This window comes from Heterocephalus glaber, unplaced genomic scaffold, assembly GCF_053883595.1.
Source record: "Heterocephalus glaber isolate CG9 unplaced genomic scaffold, H.glaber_assembly_v1.0 deba00001744, whole genome shotgun sequence".
Classification (NCBI taxonomy): Eukaryota; Metazoa; Chordata; class Mammalia; order Rodentia; family Bathyergidae; genus Heterocephalus; species Heterocephalus glaber.
The window spans coordinates 5544954-5571764 of NW_028258450.1; the positions used below are offsets into that span (position 1 = coordinate 5544954).

At 55.8% G+C, this 26811-nt stretch overlaps 1 protein-coding gene across 2 annotated transcripts; it reads left to right on the forward strand.

The window, feature by feature from the left end:
• Nucleotides 1–140: 140 nt before the first annotated feature.
• Prr12 (proline rich 12) lies at nt 141–26811 on the forward strand. 2 transcript variants are annotated; one of them, XM_004866906.3, is made up of 14 exons: nt 141–703; nt 2184–2296; nt 3513–3674; nt 3755–7044; nt 7519–8185; nt 10002–10432; nt 18653–18769; nt 19161–19294; nt 19487–19944; nt 21412–21537; nt 21762–21859; nt 25154–25300; nt 25380–25475; nt 25689–26811. In XM_004866906.3, exons 1-14 carry the CDS (start codon nt 618–620, stop codon nt 25833–25835), a joined length of 6072 nt encoding a protein of 2023 aa, XP_004866963.2. In that variant the 5' UTR covers nt 141–617; the 3' UTR covers nt 25836–26811. The 2 variants fall into 2 exon arrangements, with proteins under 2 accessions (XP_004866963.2, XP_087056751.1); XM_087200625.1 differs by having other exon boundaries at nt 4091–7044.

Sequence of the window (26811 nt, forward strand, 5' to 3'; positions counted from 1 at the left end):
TTCTGTACAAGCGCTGCGCCTTACACCCCCAGGCTCTGCTAGAGCTCAGCCGCTCAGTCTCTCTCTTTTTTTTTTTTTTTGCATTTGCACGGGATTGTGGGAGGAAGCGGAGCGCAGCCAGACACCCCGCCGCCCGCCCCCCTTCCCCTCCCCCCTCCCCAGCCGCCTGGTGCAAAGATGGCTGCACCGTGAGCGCAGAGGAGGAGGAGGCGGCGGCGGCGGCGGCGAGAGAGCGAGCACCCAGCGTCAGCACCCACCCCGGGGCCGCCCGGGACGCCCCCTCCCGAGCGCGCGCCCCCCTTCTCTCTTGCAAGCGCCGGGGCAAAGGCGGAGACAGCGGGGTCCCTCCTCCCCCCTTTCCCTCCTCCAGGGGGAACCCCCCTTCCCCCCTTCTTGGCTCAGAGGCTGCACCCCCCCTCCCTTGCCCGCCCCTCCACCCCTGCCCCCTCCCTCCCCCGCCCCGGACCTTCCCGGGCCTTCGGCGGTTGCAAAGAAAAAAAAGAGAGAGAAAAGGGGGGAAAAAAGCAGCGGAGGGAGCGGCGGCGGAGGAGAGCGCGCGCGCGCCCCCTCTTTTCCCCCTCCCTCCCCCTCCCCCCAATTTCCACCGCGGCCAATTCATGGACAGGAACTACCCCAGCGCCGGCTTCGGGGACCCGCTCGGCGCCGGGGCGGGATGGAGTTACGAGAGGTCAGCGAAAGCTAGGTAAGGAGCTGAGGGTAGCCTGGAGAAAGAGGCCAAGGGTTGGGGGCCTGGCTGGGCCGGGCCGGGCCGGGCCGGGCCAAGCCGGGCCCGCCCGGCGACGCGTGCATCACAAACTCCCCTCCGGCTTGCAAGGGAGCGGCCTTCTTCGGTTTGTAACAACGCCGCCGTCCCAGTTTGCAAATTGCAAAGTCCGCCAAAGCCAGCTCCGGCTTGCAAAGGGAGAAATGCAGCGGGAAAATATGGGTGCAAAACAATTTCGGACGGGAAGGCCTTTGGAAGGTGGGAGGGACTGGCGAAGCAAGGCCTGGACTTCCTCGCATCCTTGGATTCCCGGCTTGCTGAACCCTCCCCCCCAGCGCCTCTAGCTCTGCTGTTGCAAAGATGTAAGGAAAGGAGAATTGGAACGCAGACCTGGGGGGCGAGCACCCCCTCCCAGGTCCTATTGTTCCGGGATTGCGCGAGGATGGGCCACTTAGCCCCCCCCAAGAAATTCCGCGCGCAGAGTGGGCATGGGGCCCCGCCCCCTTCTTAAACTGAGGTTCTGCGTGTAATGGGGGGGTCTGGCATCTGGGGCACGCCCCCTTGAACTCCCCCACCCCCAAAGCCTGAGGACCCTATTTGATGACCGGGAGCGAGTGCCCTGTTTGAGTCTCAGCCACGGGTCTGGGCCATTGCATGCGGAGAATCGGATGTTTCCGGGGGGTGTGTGTGGTTGGCTGCGTGCTCTCCGGTGCATCTGGCCCTTTCCCGTGTCGCCCTCCCGCCTCACTTGCCCCCGGCCCCTCCCCCCACCCCGCGTCCCAGCGCGTCGGGATTTTTCTTGTGGGACTCCTCGCTCTGAACCTTTTCTTCCCCACGGGTCAGCTGAATGCCCGTGTACACACGTACCTGGCTTTGCTTGGGCTCATGCAAGGGAGCCTCAGCCCCTGGGGATGGACCGGATTCGTGTTCGCACTTGTACCTGGTATTTTCCCCGGCCCTCCGCCCTCCCCCTCTGGGAACAATCAACCTCCGGCCCCCGGCTAGGTTTCCTCGGCCCCCTGAGGTTCAGTGCCGATCCTGCGACAGGTGCCCATGTGCACCTCAGGGGTGGGCCCCACGGGTCTGTGTCACCGCCTCGCAGGGAGGTGGAGGGGAAGCTAAGAGGACCACGCCTTTCGCATTTTCAACTCTGGACACTTCCTCCGAATTGATTTGCACCCTCTGCTGTGTTTCTGGTTGCATGCCTGTGTTTGTAAACGTGAAACTATCTGGGCTCTATTTACTGGAGCTCCGCAGTGGGGGCCATTTCTATGGCTGTTCGGTTGGGCACCCCATTCTCTGTCATTTTCCCCTAGAGAGCCCAAGGCTCCTTGGGATAACCCCCTAAATCAGCTGGAAACCCCCCCCCCGCCCGCCCGCAACTCCTCGGGGATTTCCTGATCTCCCTTCTAGGAGGGCAGTTTGAGAGGACATTCTGATATCTCCCCTTTGCTCCCAGCTTGGTCTATGGCAGCTCCAGGACCTCACACCCCGAGACGGACATCTTACACCGACAGGCCTACGCGGCCCCCCACCCACTGCAAAGCTATGCCACCAACCACCACCCGGCAGGTACGGCCCCCGTCCCGCCCGGCTTGCCTCGGCCCTCCCTCCCCCGCAGCTGGTTGGCTGCTGAAAGTTCCACCCCTCCTAATTGGCCGTGCCCAGTGTCGTGGCCCTCCTCTTACTGTCTCTCCTCTGATTGGTTGATGGGTGCAGTTTAATATCACGCCGGATTCGTCAGCCGCTTTCCTGGCCCCGCCCCTTTTGCTCCAATTGGCCCCATCCCATCAGCCCCCAAATCCCACCTTCTCTTCCAGGCTTTTCGGCCTCTCTCCAGCCACCCTAATGGTTTCTCTCTGAATTAGCCCCATTCTCTTGGCTCCTTTGCCCTCTGAATTCTTTCTTCCTGATTCCCTTTCTTCCTGATTGGCTCCAATTTGGCCCTCCCCTTTTTTTCTTAGATTTCCTCACTACCTTATTTGGTCCCTTTGGTCCAGCCTCCAGCTTTCTGATTGGTTCCCTTCTTTCCATCCTGACGTCCGGGTCTCAGATGTACCAGTGATGATCAGGCTGTGCTGTCCAGTTTGACCCCTGACACACCTGGTTGGCCTCTTCCCTGTCTCTCACCTTTTTTGCTAGGTCCACCACCTTGCCTAAACCCTTTTGACTTGTCCTTCTGAGACTCCACTTGCCCCATCCCATCCTTTCCCTTTCTTGCTATGTTCCTGAATCCTCTAGCCTACTCCTCCACCCCAGAATCTAGTGAAGATTTTTTTTTTGGTACCGGGGATTGAACTCGGGTCCTTGCACTTGCGCAGCAGGCGACGAAACCACTGAGCTAAATCCCCAGGCCCTAGTGAAGATTTTTTTATTTTATTGTTTTTGCTTTTTGAGAAAGAACCTCACTGTGCAGTCCAGGTTGGCCTTGAACTTGCTAAGTTGTCCAGGCTGACCTTGAACTGAGGATCCTCTTGCCTCAGCCTCCCAAATCCTCAGGTGGCAGGGTACTCCACCATACCTGGCCTTTTCTGGTCTTTTGCCTGATATTTCCCATCTGGGCTCCCTTCCCTTATGTGTGGATTGCATTCCATCTTGCTATACTTAGTCACCTCCCTTCCCTCCGCTTGGCCCAATCTTGCCCTAGTTCTGCCTGTTTTCTCCTCTGAATCGACCCTTTCTGTTCTCTGTAGCCCCTTTCTCTGATTCGGCTTGGTTTGGCCTCTTCCCTTTCTGTCAGTCTGCCCTGCCCCTCACCGGGCTGACTCTGTCCCTTCTCCCTGGCCAGGCCTCTCTGGACTCTTCGACACTGGCCTCCACCACGCGGGCTCAGCAGGGCCCGACGCCTCCGTCATGAACCTCATCTCCGCCCTGGAGTCCCGGGGCCCCCAACCTGGCCCTTCAGCCTCCTCTCTCTTGTCCCAGTTCCGCAGTCCTTCCTGGCAAACAGGTAAGCCTGGTGCGGCTGCCTGGAGGGTGAGGGTGGGGCCGGCACGTGGGCGGCTCTGATCTGGTCTCCATCATCCCCAGCCATGCACACTCCAGGCCCCACGGAGCTCTTCATCTCGGGCGCCCTCCCAGGTTCCAGCACCTTCCCATCCTCCTCTGCCCTGTCGGCCTACCAGCACCCGGCTTCCTTCGGCAGCCGCCCCTTCCCAGTGCCCTCGTCCCTCAGCCTCCAGGACCCCCCATTCAGCCCTCCCGCTAATGGGCTCCTGTCCCCTCACGAAGTGCTGCATTTGAAGCCCTCGCAGGCACCCACGGTGCCCTCCTCATTGGGCTTCGAGCGCCTAGCTGGGGGCGGTGTCCTGGGCCCTGCTGGCCTCGGCCCAGCCCAGACGCCACCTTATCGCCCTGGCCCCCCAGATCCACCCCCACCTCCCCGCCACCTCCCAGCTCAGTTCAATCTGCTGGCTTCTTCTTCCGCCGCCGCCGCCGCCGCCGCCGCCGCCGAGCAGTCTTCCCCACAGCTCTACAACTTCTCCGGTGCTGCCCCGGGCCCGCCCCCCCCAGAGCGGGCCTTGCCCCGCCAGGATACCGTCATCAAGCACTACCAGCGGCCAGCCAGTGCCCAGCCCCCGCCACCAGCCCATGCCCTCCAGCACTACCTGAGCTGTGGAGGCAGCTACCCTTCCATGGGCCACCGGGCCAACTTGGCCTGCAGCCCCCTGGGTGGTGGCGAGCCCTCCCCAGGCGCTACTGAACCCAGCAAGGCTGGTCCTAGTGGAGCCACAGCAGGAGCATCAGGCCGGGCCACCGGCCCGGAGGTGGCTGGGGGAGGTGGGGCCGGGGGTGGCGGCGGAGGCTACCGCCCCATCATTCAATCGCCTGGTTATAAGACAGGCAAAGGTGGTTATGGAGCCACGGCAGGGGGTGCCACCAGGCCCCCACCACCCCGCTCGACGGCCACACCCAAATGCCAGAGCCTGGGGGGGCCAGCAGCAGCATATGCCACAGGGAAGGCCTCTGGGGCTGGTGGGGCTGGGGGCCAGGCCTATTCCCCTGGTCAGCCCCAAGGGCTCCTGGGACCCCAGGCCTACGGGCAAGGCTTTGGAGGGGGTCAGGCACAGGACTTGAGCAAAGGCCCCAGCTACTCAGGGGGCCCCCCGCAGCCTCCCAGTGGCCCGCCACCTTCTGGCCTAGCCACATGTCAGAGCTACTCCCCTGACCAACTGCAGGGGCAGCTGTATGGGGTGCAGGGCGAGCCATACCCAGGGCCTGCTGCCCACTCCCAGGGTCTGCCTACGGCCAGTCCCTCCCTCAGCTATAGCACCGGCCATTCCCCAGCACTCTCAGGCCATGGAGGTGGCTGGGGACCCAGCTCCCTGGGAGGTGGTGGGGAGGCCAGCCCCTCTCACATCATTCGTCCACTCCAGTCGCCACCCACCACTGGCCGCCCTCCTGGAGTGGGCTCTCCAGGAGCCCCCGGCAAATACCTGAGCTCAGTCTTAGCTTCAGCCCCATTCCTGGCAACCCCGGGAGGTGGCAGCTATGCAGCCGGAGCGGGCAGCTATAAGGGCAAAGGGGATGGCTCCGACCTGCTGGCCCCAGGTGGCCCCCCGGCCGAGCGCACTGAGGATGAGGAGTTCCTCATTCAGCACCTCCTGCAGGCACCCAGCCCACCGAGGACTTCAGGGGCAGAGGGCTTGGTGGGCGAGGAGGGGTCAGCAGATGCTTCCAAGGGACTTGGGGGTAGTGGTGGGGCTGGGGGACCACCAGGCACACCCTACGAGCTGGCCAAGGAAGACCCCCAGAGGTACCACCTGCAGAGCGTCATCCGCACCAGTGCCAGCCTGGATGAGGGAGCCACTACAGCCCTGGAGCTGGGCCTGGGGAGGCTGAAGGAAAAGAAGAAAGGGCCAGAGCGGGGTGGCGAGACCCCCGAGGGACTGGCCACCTCTGTTGTCCACTATGGGGCGGGTGCCAAGGAGCTAGGGGCCTTCTTGCAAAAGAGTCCACCGCGCCCTCCACCCACGGCTCAGCCCAACCCCCATGGCCTCCTCCTGGAGGCCGGAGGCCCTGACCTCCCCATGGTGCTGCCTCCGCCTCCACCCCAGCTACTCCCCTCGGTCCTCAGCCATGCCCCCAGCCCCTCTCCGAGCACCCCTAAAGTTGGCGTCCACCTCCTTGAACCAGCCCCCCGTGATGGGGCACCCCAGCCACCTCCGCCCCCACCCCCACCCCCCATGCCTCTGCAGCTCGAGGCCCACCTCCGCGGCCACAGCCTGGAGCCTGCGGCACCCAGCCCCCGCCTGCGACCTGAGGACGGCTTGGAGCCTCCTGGTGCCATGCAGGAATTGCTTGGGGCCCTGGAGCCGCTGCCCCCAGGGCCTGGTGATAGTGTGGGCCCCCCTAACTCAGAGGGCAAAGATCCTGCCGGATCCTACCGAAGCCCCAGCCCACAGGGCACCAAGGCTCCGCGCTTCGTGCCACTCACCTCCATCTGCTTCCCTGACTCCTTGCTCCAGGACGAGGAGCGAAGCTTCTTCCCTACCATGGAAGAGATGTTTGGTGGAGGGGCAGCAGATGATTATGGCAAGACTGGGCCACCCGAGGACGAGGAGGATCCCAAGGCAGTTGGGCCACCTCCGGGGCCCCCTGCCTACGACCCCTATGGGCCCTACTGCCCTGGTCGGGCGTCTGGAGCTGGGCCTGAGACACCAGGCCTGGGCCTGGATCCCAACAAGCCGCCCGAGCTGCCCTCCACCGTCAACGCTGAGCCGCTGGGCCTGATCCAGAGCGGGCCACATCAGGCGGCTCCACCTCCACCACCACCTCCACCACCACCTCCCCCATCCGCCTCGGAGCCCAAGGGTGGCCTCACCTCACCCATCTTCTGCTCAACCAAGCCAAAGAAGCTGCTCAAGACGTCCTCCTTTCACCTGCTGCGGCGCCGAGACCCACCCTTCCAGACTCCCAAGAAGCTGTATGCCCAGGAGTATGAGTTCGAGGCCGACGAAGACAAGGCCGACGTCCCTGCTGACATCCGCCTCAACCCCCGGCGCCTGCCTGACCTGGTGTCCAGCTGCCGCTCCCGGCCGGCCCTTTCGCCCCTGGGTGACATTGACTTCTGTCCGCCCAATCCAGGCCCCGATGGCCCCCGGCGCCGAGGCCGCAAGCCCACCAAGGCCAAGCGTGAGGGTCCTCCCCGCCCACGGGGCAGGCCCCGAATCCGCCCCCTGGAGGTGCCCACCGCCACAGGGCCTGCCTTGACTGCCACTGCTGATGGGCCCAAGAAACCTCGGGGCCGGGGCAGGGGCAGGGGCAGGAAGGCAGAGGAGGCAGGAGGCACCCGGTTGGAGCCCCTGAAGCCACTGAAGGTGAGGAGGGCTGCATCCTGAAGGGTTGGGGCTGGGCATCCTGAGCTGCCGCAGAGGAGAGGCTGAGGGCCACAGTATTGGCTTCGGGGGAGAAATCTTATTCCTAGAAAGACAAGGAGGGAGAGGTTTCAGGATTAATCAGGAGATGGGAGCTGAGGATTGGAGCTTGAGGTCTAGCAGGCATAGGTCTTGGCCTCCAGGTCCTGCATGTTGGAGAATGACCAGTCAGGGACCCTGTGCTGAGTCGTAGGCTCTGGGGACCGAACTAGCTGGTGAGCACAGACAGGTCATGGGTTGTCTGTCTTTCTGCCTTCTGAGAAAGGTCTGGAGGTGAGATTCTGGTTGCTGGAAATACGGTAGGGCGGGGGCTTGGTCCCTTGGGTCTGAGCGAGGAGTCTGGGCCTGGACCCTGGCTCTGGGAAAAGAAGAAGGGCTAGACCCTGGGCTGTGACACCCATTCTCCCCCACATCTAGATCAAGCTGTCTGTGCCCAAGCCAGGTGAGGGTCTGGGAGCCTCGTCAGGTGATGCCATATCAGGCCCCGACCACAACAGCCTAGACTCCAGCCTGACTCGGGAGAAGATTGAGGCCAAGATCAAGGAGGTAGAAGAGAAGCAGCCGGAGATGAAGTCAGGCTTCATGGCTTCCTTCCTGGACTTCCTCAAGTCAGGCAAGCGCCACCCACCACTCTATCAGGCGGGCTTGACGCCGCCGCTCAGTCCGCCCAAGAGCGTGCCATCCTCTGTGCCAGCCCGAGGCTTGCAGCCCCAGGCACCCGCTGCTCCTGCAGTGCCGCATCCTCCACCTGAGGGCGCCTTTGGGCTGGGGGGTGCCCTGGAGGCCGCTGAGAGTGAGGGGCTGGGGCTGGGCTGCCCTTCGCCCTGCAAGCGGCTGGACGAGGAGCTGAAGCGGAACCTTGAGACTCTGCCCTCTTTCTCCTCGGATGAGGAAGACTCTGTGGCCAAGAACCGGGACCTGCAGGAGAGCATCTCGTCTGCCATCTCTGCCCTGGATGACCCACCTCTCACTGGGCCTAAGGATACTTCCACCCCGGAGGGGCCACCTTTGGCCACAGCAGCGACAGTCACGGGGCCACCCCCTCTCCCAGGGCTCCCCAGTGCCAACAGCAATGGCACGCCCGGTGAGCTCCAAGAAGATGGTCTGGGGTGAGGCAAGGGATCGGGTTATTAGGGTCACCTGGGTCCAGTTTTGGAGGTGGTGCACTAAGGGGTTTCAGTCACCTGGTAGCTGATGTAGCCAGGCACAGTTGCAAAGGTAATTTACTGTTTGAGGGCAAACTTTTTTTTTTTTTTGAGGGCAAACATATTTTAAAGAAGGAACATCTTGTTCTGATTGGCTCAGAGATGCTCTGTGGACCAGCAGGGGCCCAGGCAGGGCCTAGTGAATGCTGGAGCCAGGGTCGGTTACAGGTGGTGGGGACAGGTGACAGAGTACCCAGGGCGTTGAAATGCTGGCGGGTGTGGGGGCTGGGAAGGGTTCCGAGACACCAGACCTGAGTGCTCAGGGGCAAAGCCAAATGTAAGTAGAGTGACAGATTTGGTGGCAGGTAAGAGGGAAAGGCTGGCCACAAGACAGTCCGAAGGGCTTTTTGGCGGTGCTAGGGATTGAACCCAGGCCTCTCACACTAAGCTACATCTCTAGACTTGTATTTATTTATTTTCCAGTGCTGGGGATTGAACTCAGGACCTGTGTTTGTGAGGCAGGTGTCGCGCCACTGAGCTAAATCCCCGGGCCCTATTTATTTTTATTTATTTATTTTGTGGTACCAGGGATTGCACTCAGGTCCTTGCGCTTGTGGGTCAGGTGACGGAACCACTGAGCTAAATCCCCGGCCTCCCTATTTATTTTTTATTTTGGGAGGTCCAGGTTTCCTACAAGGTCTACATTGCCGAGCTTAGGCTCAAATCTTTGCTCCTCCTGCCTCAGCCTCCCTAAGTGCTGGGGTTGGGGTTTTATCTTGAGGCAGGCTTTGGGCAGAATTCAAGAGGCTTTCATGGGAGTGGAGGCAGTGGAGGAGGACATTTGTCGGTAAAGAGGGCTTGAGGGCTCTGGAGGGTCTTGGGGTGCAGCAAGGGGCAATGCTATTGTAACAGAGGTGATGGGAGAGATGGGAACAGAGCCAAGGTCAGCACTGTCTGGAGGGAATGGCAATGGTGGCACAGCCCTGGGAGGGCTGGGGACACCTTGAGGAAGGAGCAGTTTTAAGGGGTCAGGGAGATTTCAGTAATTAGAGAGGTACGTTAAAATTTTTTTTTTTTTTTTTTTTTTTTGGTACCGGGGATCGAACTCAGGTCTTTGCGCTTGTGAGGCAGACAGCGGAACCACTGAGCTAAATCCCTGGCCCCCCAATTTTTTTTTTAAAGATACCTCTAGAAGGGAGTTGGTAGACGGGCATGCAGGGACAGTCTGGGCATGGGGAGCAGGCCAGGAAGGACCGGGAAGGCTTGCTGAGGGACAGGGTGCCCAGGAGGAAGTGAGACGTGGGACAAATGGCCTAGGAGTTTGGGGGGACAGGACATGGGGAACAGAGGTTAAGCACCAGACCAGGGCTTTTTGGGGCTCCGACATGATTCAGGACTGAAGAGGGTGTCCAGATGTTGGGTGTGGTGGAGCACACTTGTAATCCACCACTTTGGAAGGCTGAGGCGGGAGGATTGCTTTGAGTTCCAGGCCAGCCTGAAGTGAACTACATAGTCAGACCGTCTCAAAAAGGAATAGGGTAGGTGTGTGGGGGTTAGGGATGCCACCATGGTTTTAGGGGTTCCATGTAGCTAACAGAGCTGGGAAGGACTCCCCTGGAGGGGCTTGAGTGTGGCAGAGGGCTACCGGGCTGACGGGTCAGAGGGCAATTGGTGCAGGAAAAGGTGTTTGAGGGCAACAGGAGGTGGTCGGGGATGGCGAGTGACACCCAGACCTGATGGCCCTCTGTCTCCCAGAGCCCCCGCTGCTGGAGGAGAAACCCCCACCCTCCCCACCTCCTGCCCCGACGCCGACGCCTCCACCTCCGCCCCCCCCTCTGCCAGCGCCAGTGCCAGCGCCAGTCCTGCCCGATCCGCCCCCACTGGTTGCCCCTGTGCCTAGCTCGCCGCCTCCTCCACCTCCGCCACCGCCTCCACCTCCGCCGGCCCTGCCCTCTCCGCCCCCGCCTGCCACTGCCCCGCCAGCACCCCCTCCCGAGGAGCCTGCCGCCCCGTCCCCCGAGGACCCCGAGCCACCGGACGCCCGGCCCTTGCACCTGGCCAAGAAGCAAGAGACTGCGGCCGTGTGCGGGGAGACCGACGAGGAGGCCGGGGAGAGCGGCGGCGAGGGCATCTTCCGGGAGCGGGACGAGTTTGTCATCCGTGCGGAGGACATCCCGTCCCTCAAGGTAAGTGGTGGGTTTGGTCATGTGAGTGTTTGCTGAGTGCCTGCTGGATGACAGGCCTCTGTCGGGGGCTGCAGGGGCAGTAATGGTTGAGACAGACTTGCCACGGCTCCCTCCAGATTTCATTTCTGTGAGTTTGGTAGGAGGGGCCATTTGGGGCAGTGTGGGGTAGTGGAAGCCCCAGGGGCCTCCTAGACACATGCAGGTATCTTACTTATCAGTAAGATCAAAGGAGTGTGTCTACACAGCCAGGTGTGTGGCACACGCCTGTGATCCCAGCACTTGGGAGGCTGAGGCAGGTAGATTGCCGTGAGTTTGAGGTCAGCCTGGGCTACATAGTGAGTTCAAGGCCAGCCTTGGATGCCACTTTGTAAAGGATGCTACGGTGGCGGGACGGAGGCTTTGATGTAGTGCATCCAGCACACACATGTAGACCTTGGAAGTTTAGCAGCTAAGCGTTTGCAATGCTCACTGTCCAACAGGCTATACCTTAAATACTTACGGACTCTGACATGTTTGGAACTTCCTGTTGCTCTAAAGCAAGGGATGGCAAACTGGCCCCTGGGCCTAATCCAACCCACCACCTGGTTTTATGAATAAAGTTTTTTATTGGCACACAGCCAAACTCAGTCATTCACGTACTGTCTCAGGCTGCTGGGCCATGCAGTGGCAGAGTGGCACAGGCCTGCCGGGGAGGAAGGTGCCCGCCTCTGCTGTTCTTGGTTCCCGGGGCACAGAGCACAAGGCACAGTGGGGACTCAGCGGGCTACTGTCACCCTCCTGGTCCCACCAGGGTACTAAGGCTGTTCTCCCGGTTGTCACTGTCATGGACTGTGTGTCACAGGCAGGATCGTGTTTGGCCCTCAGGGTACCTTGTCCTGTGGAATTAAATCTCAAGTGTTAGTGCTTGTGAAATACAGATGGAGAGATTGTGGGATGAATTATAAGGGCAACAGCTTGGCTGCTGCTGCTTCTTCTTCTTTTTTTGAGACAGGGTCTTGCTGTGTAGTTCAGGCTGGCTCTGAACTCACAATGTAGCCCAGGCTGACCTTGAACTCTTGGCAATCCTCCTGTCTCAGCCTCCCAAGTGCTGGGATTACAGGTGTGCACCACGATGCCCAGCTGCATTTTCTTTTTCAATTTGCTTTGTGAGGTGAACCTAATGTATGTTTCCCTATACTGTTTTTTTAAATTTTAACTTACTATTATTATTATTATTTTTTTGAGACATCCTTGTTACATAATACAGGCTGGTGTTAAACTCGTGGTGATCCTCCTGCCTGAGCCTTCTGAGTGCTGGGACTACAGGTGTATGCCACCATGTCCCACCTCTCTATACTATTTTTTTTTTTTTTGGTAGCAGGGATTGAACTCGGGACCTTGCTCTTGCAGGGCAGGTGGTGGAACTAGTGAGCTAAATCCCTAGCCCCTCTCTGTAGTATTTTTAATCTCTTTTATGGGGGAACAATAGGACAGTAGAATATGTATGCAGCTGTAGAACCCTTACATATTTAGCTTCCACCATTTCACCTGATGGTCAGCCCTACTTGCTGTCTACTTGCTACTTTGTTTCTACCCTTTCCCTCAGTACCCATCCTATCCTTTCGGCTGGATTAATTTTCTAGCACAGTTTTTTTTTCTCTTTTTTGGTACTGGGGGTCAAACTCCGGACCTTGCTTTTGCCAGGCAGGCATGGTCCTGCTAAGCTACAGCCCCCCGGTCCTCCAGCACAGTTTTAACACATAAAAAAAAATCTGAGGCCAGGTATGGTGGCCCATGCCTGTAATCCCAGCACTCTGGGAGGCTGAGGCTTGAGCCCAGTCTGGGCAACTTAGCAATTTAGCAAGAACCTGTCTCAAAAATAAATTAAATACATAAATAAATAAGGGCAGGGGATTAGCTCAGTGCAAAGGCCCTGGGTTCAGTCCCCAGTATGGCAAAAAAAGAAAAAAGGGACATTTGAAGGATTCAGGGTGTAATTCAGTGATAGAGTGGTGGTCTAGCATGGGCAGAGCCCTGGGTTATGTCCCCAGAACCCCCCAAAAAGACCATTCATAAGAGATGAACAAATCATAAAGCAAACTGCTACCGTGAGCTCTATGATCCCACTGCCATGCCCAGCAGCTGGCATCGAAGATGTCCCTGCCCTGACCTCCTGCATCCCCAGGGACATACGTGCCTCTGTGTAGTCCTGTATAAGTTACCTCATTTTAGTAAAAATGTCTGAGGCCGATGTGGCCATCACCAGGACAAGTGAAGATGTAGAACAGCAGTAAGCATGACTGCTTCATGTGGGACCCTGCACAGTCAGAACTGGAACCCAGGGCCCTTTGTGATGAACTCTGTCCTCAGCTCTGCTAACCTGCCCAGGCTGGGCTCAAGCTTGTGATCCCCGGTTCAGCTTCCTGGAGTGCGGACTCCAGGCCTGGCTCATCTTGTCTGTCAGGTGCTAACACATGTATCAGGAAATCAGCCGTTGTGAGCACATGGAAGCCTACAATTCAGTACCATTAAGCATATTCACAGCGTTGGGCAACTCCCTGTGCCAGCCATCTCCAAGATCATCTTTCCCCATAGGACTATGGGATAACCAGATGTGGTGGTGCACACCTGTAATCCTAGAACTTGGAAGGCTGGGGCAAGGGGACCTCTTCAAGTTCAAGGCCAACCTGGGCTACATAGTGAGATCCTGAGGCTCAGGGAGGTAAAGTGGCTTCCTGGGCTTTTGCAGCTTCAGATCCACATTCAGCCCTCCCAGCCTAAAAGCTCACGGACCCTGCACCAAAGCCAGCTGTGCACCAGGTACACTCTGGTCAGCTGTCAGCGATGACAGTGGCCAGCAGTGCTGCAAGCAGCACTGGGCTAGATGAGCAGAGCTTTGGGCAGGAGCTCAGCAGCTGTCCCCATTTTACAGATGAGGACATTCACATACAGAGAGAGGGAATCCACCCACTGGCAGGTGCCGAGCTGGGATGAGAGCCAAGGTATCTAACACCACCTCCCAGCTGATCTGGAGCAGAGGAAGGGGCCAGGCGAGGACTCAGATGCTTAAAATACAACTTGCACATGCGTGATGGTGGGGTGCACCTCTGATCCTGAGCCACTCGTGAGGATGTCAGGGACTTGGTTCCAGGCCTAGAGGCGGGGCAAGCTGGTGGCATGGTTGAGAGCCCAGCTTTGGCTGGGCCTGGTGACACACGCCTGCAGCCTTCTGGGAGGCTGAGGCAGGAGGATCATGAGTTTGAACCCAGCCTGGGTTCAAACAACTCAGCGAGATGGTGTCTCAAAATAAAGAATAGATAGGCCTGGGGATGTAGCTCAGTGTCAAGGGCCTGGGTTAGAGCCTCCGTTCTGAAAAAAAAAGAGAAAAAAAGAAAAAGAAAAACAAAGCTCAGCTTTGGTGCTAACTGATCCATCCAGTCTCTGCTACTGTGGAGCTGGGCTGGTGTCTCCTCTTCCAAAAGCCACAAATTACTGAGCTGGGGACACCAAGTGCTGCCCTCAAACTATGTCCTGAGGACTCACACAGAGGGTCCTGTGTTTGTCCATTGGCTTTGCTATCCCTTGAAGTGCTCTTGTGTAAGTCTTTAGTGTAGGGCATGGCAAACATGTTTTGTAAAAGGACAGATAATTTTTCATGTTGTGTGGAGCACATATACTGTCTGCCACATGTTCTTTGCTTGTTTGCTTGCTTGCTTGCTTTCCTTCTTTCTTTTTTTTGTTTTCTACAATCCTTTAAAAATGTAGAAATTGGGGCCAGGGATTTAGCTCAGTGGTGCCGCTGCCTGCCTCGAAAGCACAAGGTCCCAAGTGTGATCCCTGGTACCAAAAAAAAAAATGCAGAAACTACTGATAGTAACTCAGTGGTAGAGTACTCACCTATGTAGCCATGAGTTCTGTCCCCAGCATCTTAGGCTATTCTTTGCTCCAGGATGACTATGTGTATTTGTGAGTGAATACTTGGCACATTGTAATTTTTTTTTTTGGTACTGGGAATCGAACTTGGGTCCTTGCGCTTGCGCAGCAGGCGGTAAAACCACTAAGCTAAATCCCCGGCCCTGTAATTTTTTTTTAAAGACAGATTCTCACTCTGTATCCCAGGCTGGCCTCAAACTCACAGCAGTCCTCCTGCCTCAGCCTCCTAAGTGCTGGGATTACAGGTGTGTGGCTCCATGCCTGGCCTATATTGTAATTTTGTTTTTCGGTACCAGGGATTGAACTCAGGACCTTGTGCTTGTGAGGCAGGCGGCGCCACCACTGAGCTAAATCCCTGGCCCCCTATATTGTAATTTTAAACTTTTGCATTCCTCTGTTTATAAAGAAATAAAAAGTTGCTGGCTGTGGTGGTACACAGCTGAAATCCCAGCTATTTGGGAGGCTGAGACAGAAGAATCACAAGTTCCACCCCAGCCTGGGCAGTTTAACAAGTCTCTGTTACATTGGGGGATGTAGCTCAGTGGTAGGGCACCTCTTGATTCAATCCCCGGAACCACAGAAATAAATAAATAATAATTAACTAAATAAATGATGGAATTTGCTACAGAAATATATTTTATTTTACCCAAATATGTAAACTATTTCAACATGTTGCTGGGCATGGTGGTGTATACCTGTAATCTCAGCACTTAAGAGGCTGAGGCAGGAGGATTGCTGTGAGTTCGAGACCAAAAAGAAAGAATTGGACATTATGGGACTGGTCTGTTCTCTACTTCGGTGTCCCCATCTGTAAAATGGGAGAATAATATTAATTCCCAGTGCTTGGAGCTGTTGTGAGAATGCATTACAATGTCAGGTTATAAAGGGCATATATGGGGGATATCCAAAAAGTGGGAATCGCCTATGCAAAGCCCCTGGGGTGAGGAGAAGCACGGCATATTTGGGGTATGCAGGGTTGCAAGGCCTTGTGTGATTGCACTGTGCATACTGAGGCTGGGAAGGAAGTACTTTGTATGCTGGGTCCCATAGATGTGTGCTGTTGGAGATGTTAGGGCCCCTGTAGCTAGGGCCCTGATCAGCAGGGAGGTAACTGGGAAGTGTCCCAGCTTATACTGCCATGGCCTCTGACCTGTGACTGACTTCCTGATTAACAGGATCTGGTAGCTTTCCTTTTTCTTTTTTCCTTTTGAGACAGGGGTCTTGCTGTGTTCCCCAAGGTGGCCTTGAACTCATGGGCTCAAGCAGCCCTCCTGCCCCAACTTTCCCAGTAGCTGGGGCTGCAGCCACTTGTCCCCATGCCTGGGTTGGCTTTCTTGCTATTATTGTGCCTGTGTGCTCCTAGCTGCTGGTTTATGCCCCACTGCTTAAGCTACTTGTTTTGGCTTGTTATCATTCAAGTTTCCCCGAGAATCTGGTCCTGCTTAGCATTCGGGGCCATGCTGGGGTTAATGACCTCCCTGTCCATTGGCTGATTCTCTTTAGATCTTCTCCAATTGCCTTCCCTTGTGTGGAGGTTGTGGGTGGGGGCGATGGGAGTGGACGTGGCCACAACATGACTGACAGGAGAGGCAGGAAGGGCGAGGCAGGGGACTGGGTGGCCCTGATTGGGAAATGAAAAGATGACTCCAGGGTTTGGGCCTGGTGCCTGGGAGTGGGCCCTGGGAAGAAGACTGCTCTTGAGGATTGGAAGGGACAGCATGACGGTCACCTTGAGGGGAAAGAGGCATCCCTGCAGGCGGCCCAGAAGTGCAATGCCCAGGGCTCAGAATCTGGACTTGGTCTGGATGGCTGTGGGTGGGGTACAGGAGGAGTAGGAGGCTCTTTGGACCAGGCTAAGGCGTCGGAATCAGGGCCCTGGGATGTTTCACAGTGGGCAGGATGTGGTCTGAAATGGACTCCTCGCCTTTGGACCTCTGGCCTGGCCTCTGAAGTCACTAGGAGGAGGACTGAGGACCATGTGGTGGCTTCAAAGGAAGGACTAGGGTTAGCACGTCTGCATCCCTGTCTCATTCTGCCTCACGCCTTTGTGAGCCTTTAGCCAAGACCTGGTTTGATTTTGTTTGATGTACTGGGGGTTGAAACCAGGGCCTTCGCTCTGAGCTATATCTCCATTCCCTTTTTTGTTTGTTTGTTTGGGTTTTTTTTCTTTTTTTTTGGTACCAGGGATCGAACTTGGGTCCTTGCACTTGCGAAGCAGGCGGCGAAACCACTGAGCTAAATCCCCGGCCTTTCTCTTTTTTTTTGTACTGGGGATCGAACTCAGAATCTTGGGCTTGTGAGGCAGGCCCGGCACCACTAATCTAAATCCCCAGCCCAGCTAAATCCCCGGCCCTCCATTCCTTTTTAAAATTTTTTAATTTTGAAACAGTGTCTTGCTAAATCACTAAGTTGCCCAGGCTGGAGTCGGCCTTCCAGAGTGGTGGGATATCAGGTGTACCCTGTCACCTGGGTAGGCCAGGACCTCATTTATGGACCTCATTTTCAGCAGGCCACCTTAACCCCTTCTTTGCACTCACCTGGCTGATCTAAGAGTCACAAACATAATTTACGGTGTAAGAGCAGACTTTCCAGTACCAAGAGTAGATGACCATTAGCTGGCGTATGGGTCCCTTGTAGATGGTGCCTGTGGAAGACATCACTAGAAGATCCCAGTGCCCACCACTGCTGAGTGCAGAGCTAAGGCAGCCATGACTAATCAATAGGAGTTGTCTGAATCCTGCCATGACTTGACTGGATTCTTTGAACACAGATTGCCTTTGTTCATTCATCTCTAGGTTGTCACATTTTGGGGGTGGGGACATTTCCTACTTTGTTCTTATTCTTTACTTACCTGTGCTTGTCAGTAGCTTACTGAACACATGTTCCTCTTGGACTCATTTGAGTGTCACCTCTTCTAGGAAGTGTTCTTGGAATCATTGAATCTGAAGGCCCCACTTCCACCACCACTGTGGGCTCCACTGTGTCCAGGGAGTTAGCATTAACTCATTTCTTACTTGTGCTCTTACTTTTGGCGGCCACATTGGGCTCCTGTGCTGTTCCCTTCACTGAGGAAGGTCAGATGATGAATCTGAGTCCCGTCCGTGGGTTCCTGGTGCCACTGTGCAACAGAGAAACCTCGAGGCCAGGGTGGTGGGCTCACTGTGTCTGGAGAAGGGGATCTTTCCCACTCCCTGTCCTCCCTGATGTCAGAGGGCAGGCAATGGAATGGCCTCAGGAACCTGTCACGGTCTGCTCTTAGCCTAAGCCTCAGACTCGAAGTATTTGATTCTTTGCTTGTCTTTCTTGTTCTTTGTATGATGAAGGGAGCAATTTGGTGAGTGACTTACTCTCTTCAGGCTGATATAATCCGGGTGGCTTGTAAACAACAGACAGTATTTCTCACAATGTGGGAGCTAGAAGTCCAAGATCAAGATGCCAGCGGGGTGCCACACACCTATAATTCCAACACTCTGTGAGGCTGAGGGAGGAGGATCTCAGGTTCAAGCCCAGCCTGGGCAATTTCAATTTAGAGACTTAAAAAACCATGTCTCAGGGCTGGGGATTTAGCTCAGAGGCACTGCACCTGCCTGGCAAACGTAAGGTCCTGAGTTTGATTTCTGGTACCCAAAAATAAATAAATAAATAAATAAATAAATAAATAAATAAATAAATAGGCTGTGGATGTGGCCTAGTGTAAAGGCCCTGGGTTCAACCCCTCACTGCTGTAAAAATAATAAAAAGGTGCCAGGAAATTCCTTGTTTGGTGAGCGCTGCTTCTGGTTGCTGTCTGGCACCTTCTCGTTGTGCCCTCTCGTTGTAGAGGGGCCAAGACAGCTTCTGGGCCCTGTGGACCTAGTCGTCTTCCAAAAGCCCCATCTCCTAATGCCAATCATAATGCCATAGCCTTGCCATTTAGGTGTCAGCTTAGGGACTTGCCTGGGACACACAGATACAGACCTTGGCCAGGGTCTCTTTCACAGCTTAACCCTGTGCCCAGCAAGGATCTGAATCTGAGGAGTAGTGGGTGGGTGCTCGGGATCTGTCCTCATTTTAAGTCACAACGAAGTGTAACTAAAACCCTGCAACACGTAAAGGAGCAGCCCAGTGGGGAACAGGGGCCAGGCCCAGGCACATCCTGGGGCTGAGGGTGTCATGGGGCCAGAAGATACTTGTCATGAGTGGGTGGTGCTTATTGGTGGTTCTGCCCCTTCTCAAAGGGGATAGTGAGGTAGGGTTGGTGAGATAGGAAACAGGATGCGAGGGCAGGAGCAGAGGCTGACATTGTGGGCCCTGTGGCCTCTTCCTCAGCTGGCGCTGCAGACAGGGCGTGAGCCCCCGCCCATCTGGCGCGTGCAGAAGGCCCTTCTGCAGAAGTTCACTCCTGAGATCAAGGACGGCCAGCGACAGTTTTGTGCCACCAGTAATGTAAGCCTGTGCAGGGGCATGTGGACTTGTAGGCCACAGGGAGGGTCTGGGACTGGGTCCCTCTTGCATGGTTCTGACTCATCCTTGCCCTAAAATATACTGGGGAGCTGGGTGTGGTGGTGCACGCCTGTCATCTCAGCCCTTTGGAGGCTGAGGCATGAGGACTGTCATGAATCTGAGGCCAGCCTGAGCTACATAGTGAGTTCAGGGCCAGCCTGAGCTACATAGTAGGATGCTGACTCAAAAAGCAAAAAAGAAAGAAGAAAAATAAAAGATGTATCAGGAATGGGTCTTGAGGCTCTGGCAGGCTCCAGGCGGCTGCCGTGGGGTCCAGGGCAGGGTGGCATGGGGAGGGTCACAGACTTTCTCATGTGCCTCCTTCTCTCCGTAGTATTTGGGGTATTTTGGGGATGCAAAAAATCGGTACCAGCGACTGTATGTCAAGTTCCTGGAGAACGTCAATAAGAAGGATTACGTGAGGGTCTGTGCGCGGAAACCCTGGCACCGGCCCCCAGTGCCTGTGAGGTACCTTCGTGGTGGGGGGACACAGGAGCTTGCGGCAGGCACGTCCCATACGCATGGGGCTGGGAAGGGCCGGGGAAAGGCGCCAGAGGAGGCAGGGGCGGGGCTTCCGCTTGCCCGGCCCGAGCCAAGCGGGGTCCAGCAGGATGTGGATCTAGTAGGGCGCTGACTGCCGTCCTCTCCTTGCTCCTGCAGGCGCTCGGGGCAGACCAAGGGCCCTGCATCCGCGCCTCCTCCCAAGGCCCCAGCACCACCTCCCAAGCCTGAGCTGCCGGAGAAGGCACCATCGGAAAAGCCCCCAGAGCAGACACCCCAGACAGCTGTCCCTGAGGCTCCGGCCCCTGAGAAGCCATCGGCACCGCGGCCTGCAGAGAAGGACAAGGACAAGGAGCGGGTGACACGAGGAGAGCGGCCGTCACGGGGCGAGCGGGGCGCAGGTGGGCGGCAGACCCGCCCTGAGCGCAGCCTTGCCACGGCCCAGCCCCCTACTGCCCGGCCCCCCAAGGCCCGGCCCCCCAAGGTGAAGGCTGAGCCGCCCCCTAAGAAGAGGAAGAAGTGGCTGAAGGAGGCAGTGGGCAATGCCTCGTCAGGTGGGGGTCCGGCAGGCAGCTCCTCGGACTCGGATTCCTCACCTGGAGCTCCCAGCGAGGACGGTGAGGCCCCAGTGACAGGGACATCGGGGGACTGCAGTGGAGGCATGGGATTCGGGTCTTCAGAAGCCCTGTCACTGGAGGGCTCCGTGTATGCAGCAGGACAGAAAGAAAAATGAAGTACAAGTAAGAACAAAAGCTAAATCCCAGCACTCTGGGAGGCTGAGACAGGAGGATCTCAAGTTTGAGCCCAGGCTGAGCAACAAAATAAAGTGCTGACGATGTAGCTTGGTGAAAGGCTCTAACTGAGTACAAAAAACCAAACAAAAACAGCCTTATTTTGTGGGTACTGCTTGATTCGGGTTAAATTGCTCTGTTTTCACAGTAGTCCTAAGAAGCCGTACTAGTATTAGCCCCACGTACAAATGAGGAAACAGGCACAGTGGCAGTGCCCAGGTTCTGTCCAAGGACACTGTGCTCTTTGGTGCTGTCAGGCAGCTCCCGACGGCAGAGATCCAGTGGGCCAGCCTCAGTCCTGGGCCCAGAGAGAGGTGCTTTATGTGATTTGCTGGGGGACCAGAGGACGGGGCGTGATCTCTTGGTGCCATAGCGACTGCTCCTGTAACATGGGCCACACAGATAAAGCTCCCAAAGAGTGCTTGAGGGCCGGGGGTTTAGCTCTGGTTCTGCTGCCTGCCTCCAAAGAGCGGTTGTCTGGAGCAGAGCCAGATGGGAGCCCCACGTCTGCCTGGTACATGCTGTGTCTCCAGCGCTGAAGTGACATCTGGTTAGTGGTGACAGTGACAACAGATTATACCCATATATACATACGTAGAGTAAAATAACGGCAGACTTTTATGGAATGCCTCCCATGTGCCAGGTACCATCTCAGGCATTGACTGACTTCAGCATTACGCAACCCCTCTGAAGTAAGCACTATAGAATTAGCCTCATGTTATTTATTTTTGGTTTTCTGAGACAAGGTATTGGTATGTAGTACAGGCTGGCCTTGAACTCACTGTGATCCTCCTGCCTCTGCCTCCCAAGTGCTGGGATGACAGGCACACACCACCACTCCTGGTTCTTCCTCATTTGAAAGACCAGCAAATTGAGGCTTGAGGGGTGACAGGACTTGCCCAAGACCCCACTCTCATAGTACAGAGTCTGACAATATGAGTGGAGTGGAGATAGGTGGAATTCTCTGAGGGAGCAGAGGGCCCATGGGAATCCGAGGCTCTTTGTTAAGGTTGTCAGGAGGCTTAATTAACACCATGCTGAGCGGGCAAATGAAGTTCACTGGCTCGGATGTTCTCTGTCTGCACCCAGGCTCAGCACTGGTGAGACCTCTTCTGAGCCTTTCCTGCTGCCCGGGCTGAGCCAAGTGTTCCTCTGCCCTCCCTGCGAGGAACAGGCTGTGGCTCTGTCTGACCAGGGCTTCTCTCTTTGATTGTGCTACTGAGAGTAGTGTTTGCCATGCAGGTGGCCTAAGAGGAAGAAGGACTCACAAACCTGTGCCCCATTTCCCCCCAGAGCGGGCGGTACCAGGGCGTCTTCTAAAGACCCGGGCAATGCGGGAGATGTACCGGAGCTATGTGGAGATGCTGGTGAGCACGGCCCTTGACCCGGACATGATCCAGGCCCTGGAGGACACGCACGGTGAGCTGGCGCCTGCACAAAGGGTTCTGGCCCCGGACCCCTGGGTCTGAGGGAGGAGGCCAGGCCCGGACCCCCGGGTCTCAGGGAGGAGGCCGGGCCCAGACCCCCGGGTCTCAGGGAGGAGGCTGGGGCTGAAGTCCTGGTGTGAGGCAAATGATTTGGGCTCCCTATCCCCTGGCCCCCTGCATTGTGGAGCCATGGCCTTGACACTTCCTGTCTTCCAGATGAGCTATACCTCCCACCCATGCGGAAGATCGATGGCCTCCTCAATGAGCACAAGAAAAAAGTCCTTAAGCGGCTGTCGTTGAGCCCTGCCCTACAGGTGATTGAAGGCCTGGGCAGGGGTTGTCTGAGGCCCGGGACTCAGACGTGGAAGTGACCTGTGGGTGTCCCCTGAACACCTGGCCTGCAAGGGACATTGTTAGGAGGGGATCACTCTCCTGAGAGAAAAATTGCGGATTGAGGGGTCCCAGAGTTGCACCAGCTCTATGGCCAGATGGAGGGGACCCATAGGCCTTGTAGAGGTGTGGGATTGGCAGGGCTATTGACAAGGCTCGGTACAAAGCAGTTGTGGAACATAAATGGAGACAAGATACATAAGGCTGTACACCGAAAGCTCATGCTGGGGCAGCCTTTCCCATGCCTTCTCCATCTACGTGATGTAAGCTGTCTGACTTCCAGGCTTCCGGTGAAGTCATTTATCTGTGTAATTTCCCTCTGGAGAGGCCTAGGATGCTGGTGTAGCGTGTAAGGACAGCTCTGAGAATTCTGGACAGTGTTGATCTGGTTGAGGATCCTGGTGGGGATGTTCCTCTGGCACTTAGGGTAAGCTTTATTTTGTGGTGCTCACTCGTAATCCCAGCAGCCTTGGAGGCTGAAGCAGGAGGGGTGAGAGTTTGAACCCAGCCTGGCCAATTTAGTGACTTAGCAAGACCCTGTCTCAAAGTAAAAACTAGAGGGAAGGGCTGGGGATTTAGCTCAGTGGTTTTGCCGCCTGCTGTGCAAACACAAGGACCCGAGTTTGATCCCCAGGACAAAAAAAAACTAGAGAGAAGATTCAGGATGTAGCTCAGTACAAATACCCTGGGTTCAATCCCCAGGATTTAAAAAAAAGTTTGTTAGGATAAGTGGCTCAGAATTCTGGGATGGAATGTTCATCTGGCTTTGAGAATTCTGGGAGGATGTAAATACGACTGAAAGTTCTGGGGTGGACTTTAGTGTAGGTCTGAGCGTTCTGGTGTGATGTGAAGTTGGAGCTCAAAATTCTGAGATAGAATATGAAATCCCTTAGTGGTGCCTGGTGGGATATTTGTCTGACTCCAAAAATAATGGCGTGTGCATTGTCAGTATGGTTCTGAGAATTCTAAGTAAGGATGTTTCACGTAGACTTCTGGGTTGGATGATAGGATGACTGTGAATTCTGGAGTGGAAATTAGGCTGGTGCTGAGAATTCTGTGTAAATGCTGGTTTTGAAAATTCTGGGATACAGTGTTAGCTGGCTTGGAGAGTTGGCTTCTGAAGAATTGGAGGATTTTCTTTTTTCTTTTTTTTTTTTTACTGGCGATCGAACTCGGGACCTTGAGTTTACAAGGCATGTGCCAGAACCACTGAGCTAAATCCCTGGGCCCCCCCCCTTTTTTTTAAGAATTGGAGGGGCTGGGGATTTAGCTCAGTGGTTTCGGCTCCTGCAAGGTCCTGAGTTCGATCTCTGGTACCGGGAAAAAAAAAAAAAGAATTGGAGGATGTTAATCCGGTCTGGGGAATCAGAGATTGTCAGGCTGGCGCTAGAGATTGTGGGTGGGAAGTCATAGTACACTGGAGGGTAGAGTTATGTCTTACTTAGGGTACTTAGTAAAGGTAGGGTTCTGTCTCTAACCCCATCTTGAGTTGAAAATACCATAGTTCAAATACATTTAGTGCACCTGAACCCCAAAATATCATAGCTAAGCAACACAGCACACTCAATAGTCAGTTGTTGCCTATTCTTTTTTGTTGTTATTTATTTTGCAGTATTAGAGTTGAATCCAAGGCCTTGTCACTGAGCTACATCCCCAGCCCTTTTTAATTTTCTTTCTTTTTTTTTTTTTTTGGTACCAGGGATTGAACTCGGGACCTTGTGCTTGAGAGGCAGGTGCCGGAACCACTGAGCTAAATCCCCGAGCCAAGCCCTTTTTAATTTTTGGATTAAAAAGGAATTTTAATTTAGGATTTCATTAAGTTTCCCAGGCTGGACTCAAACTTGCAACCCCCCTGCTTCAGCCTCCTAGAATGCTAGGATTATAGGCATTCGTACCTTCTTTGTTTCCTCTTAGAATCCCAGGACTGAGAAGCTACTGAAATTCAGAATTTCAGATATAAGCCAGGGGGTACACACCTCTTATTCTAGCACTCTGGAAGCCTGAGGCAGGAGAATTGTAAGTTTGACCCCAGCCTGCACAACTTAGCCACTTAGCAAGACCCTGTGTCAATGGGCCAGGGATTTACCTCAGTGGCAGTGTGCCTACCTTGTAAGCACAAGGTCCTGAGTTCGATCCCCAGTACCAGGAAAAAAGAGGAAGAAAAGGAAAAAAAAAAAAAGACTCTGTATCAAGAAAAAAAATTTGTTAAAGGCTGGAGATGTATGTAGCTCTGTGCTTAGGCCTGGGGTTTAATCACTAGTACTAGGTTGGGCGTGGTGGTGCACACCTGTATCCCAGCACTCGGGAAAATGAGGCAGGAGGGTTGCCAAGAGTTTGAGGCCAGCCTGGGCTACATAGTAAGTTCAAGGCCAGCCTGAACTACATAGTAAGACCTGGTTTCAAAAAAAGATGGGGGGGTGGGGGGCGGAGACTGAGCTCAGTGGTGCCACAGCCTGCCTGGCAAGTGCAAGGTCCCAAGTTCGATCCCTGGTACCAAAAAAAAGCCATGATGATTGCACACCTGTAATCCTACTCCTCAGGAGGCTGAAGCAGGAGGATCACCATGACATCCAAGCCAGGTTGGGCTACATAATGAGATACTGTCAAAAAAAAAAATCACTAAGTCATATATAGCATGTTGCAGTCTGCCTATATGAAATATTAGAATTGGTCTGAGAATTATGGGATAGAGTGTTAGTCTACTTTTAGAATTCTGGAATTGACTGGCACTGAGAATTTTAGAATAAGTTTAAACTGACTCCTGGAATGAGGAGTGGGTATTAGGTTGGCAGTGAGATTTCAGAAATAAATTTATTTTTGTTTTTCTGAGACAGGGTCTCTGTGTAGTGCAGGCTGACCTTGAACTCTTGGTGATCTTCCTGCCTCAGCCTTCCGAGGCTTCAGGGATGGAGTTTTAGCTAGTGCTCAGAATTCTGGGATTTGATTCTAGGCTGCCTCTGAGAATCCTGGGATAGACTCACTATGTACCCAAGCCGGCCTCGAATTTATAGTGATCCTCCTGTCTCAGCCTCCTGACTGCTGGGATTACAGGCGTGTGCCACCATGGCTGGCTCAAGATTCTGTGACCTCTGAGGAGAACCAAACCCCTGAGTGTCTCCTGATCTGCAGCCTGGGGGAAGCTGAGGCACCTGCTGCCAGGCCATGGGTGGGGCTGTGTGGGTCCAGGGAGCAGCCCGGTGACCCCCGGCTTCCTGCAGGACGCCCTGCACACGTTCCCTCAGCTTCAAGTGGAGCAGAGTGGGGAGGGCTCCCCCGAAGAGGGCGCCGTGCGGCTACGGCCAGCCGGGGAGCCCTACAACCGCAAGACCCTGAGCAAGCTCAAGAGGAGTGTGGTGCGAGCCCAGGTGGGCGCTGTGGGGTGCCCTGGGGGAATGGGGCGACCTGGGAGGCCCAGGGCCTGAGCATCTCTACGCCTCTGCCCAGGAGTTCAAGGTGGAGCTGGAGAAGTCAGGATACTACACACTCTACCATTCCCTCCACCACTACAAATACCACACCTTCCTGCGCTGCCGGGACCAGGTGAGCCACAGGGCACCCTCACCTGGGGTGTCCCCTTCACAAGTGAGCTCAGGACCTGCGAATCCAGATCTGCCCTCCTCCCTCAGACCCAGGGTTCAGGCCCAGCCTCCTCCCTCAGACCCAGGGCTCCAGCTCCCATCCCTTCTGCCCTGGGAGGCCGGTCCCTGGCCACCCTCCATCTCGAGCCCCCGGCACCCCATTTAACCCCTCCAGACCCTGGCCATCGAGGGCGGCGCCGAGGACCTGGGCCAGGAGGAGGTGGTCCAGCAGTGCATGCGGAACCAGCCGTGGCTGGAGCAGCTCTTCGACTCGTTCAGCGACCTGCTGGCCCAAGCACAGGCCCACAGCCGCTGTGGGTGACCCCGCCCCCCGGGCTACCTCCTCCGTGAATGGAGAATTGGGACAGAACTGTGTCCTCGGGAGCTCAGCCCTGGGCGCCATCGATGCGTGGGAAGGGGGTGTCATCGGTCAGGGTGTGTCCATGCTGCCCCCCAGGGCAGGGTTCAGAATTGGAGGCCCCCCCCCAGCCCTCTCTCCCCCGTCCCCCTCTGCTGTTCGGTGTACAGAGAAATTATTTATATATATGTATAAATGTCTATTTAGTAACGGTTTCCCTCGCCCCTTGCCCATCCCCCCTCCACGGCCATAGGCCCCCCCCTTGTACATATGTATAGGAAAAGTCTATGTATGGTTGCGGGGGGTTGGAGTGGCTTCAGAGAGCTTGGGGGACTCGCTCCCTCCCCAAGCCCACCCCTAGGCCAAGATCTTTGCCAATGGCCATTCCTTCCCCAGGGCATTTGACGTCGGGTGGGAGGGGAAAACGCATCTTGTTAATTATTTTTAATCTTATTTATTGTACATACCTGGGGCTGGGGGGGCTGGGGAGGTAGAGGGGGAAGGGTCCCCTCCCTCTGTCTGTCCCACTCCTTTTCTACGGCGATTCGTCTGTGTCTGTCCCCCTCCCTCAGCCCCCTCCCGTTGTTGTCTGGATGTGGTTCTATTTTTTAATCGGTCCCCCTTTCCAGCCTCCCTCTCTCTGTCCTGCCCCCCTCAACCTCCCCATACCCCTCGTCTCCTGCTCTTTCTTGGGCGTCTCTACAACTCACCTTGTATACACTGTGTACACAACCAGCCAAACGAAACCCAACGGCAACACTTTACCTGCGGGCCAGAGTCCTCTGTCCTTCGGCGAGCTGAGCGGCGGTGGGAGCTGCGAGTGGAGGGCCTGGGACTGGGCTTTTCTAGAGCCCTGGAGGGAGGTGGTCTGAGATCTGGTGTCCACTGCCTAGCAACCGCTGCATCTCGAAACGTAATAACTGCAAACGACGAACACTGA

Coding starts and splice junctions, on each gene's coding strand:
- Prr12 (XM_004866906.3), top strand. CDS start 618: ATGGACAGGAACTACCCCAGCGCCGGCTTCGGGGACCCGCTCGGCGCC. Junction 10,433..18,652: donor AGGACATCCCGTCCCTCAAG/GTAAGTGGTGGG, acceptor CCTCTTCCTCAG/CTGGCGCTGCAGACAGGGCG. Junction 21,860..25,153: donor CGTTGAGCCCTGCCCTACAG/GTGATTGAAGGC, acceptor GGCTTCCTGCAG/GACGCCCTGCACACGTTCCC.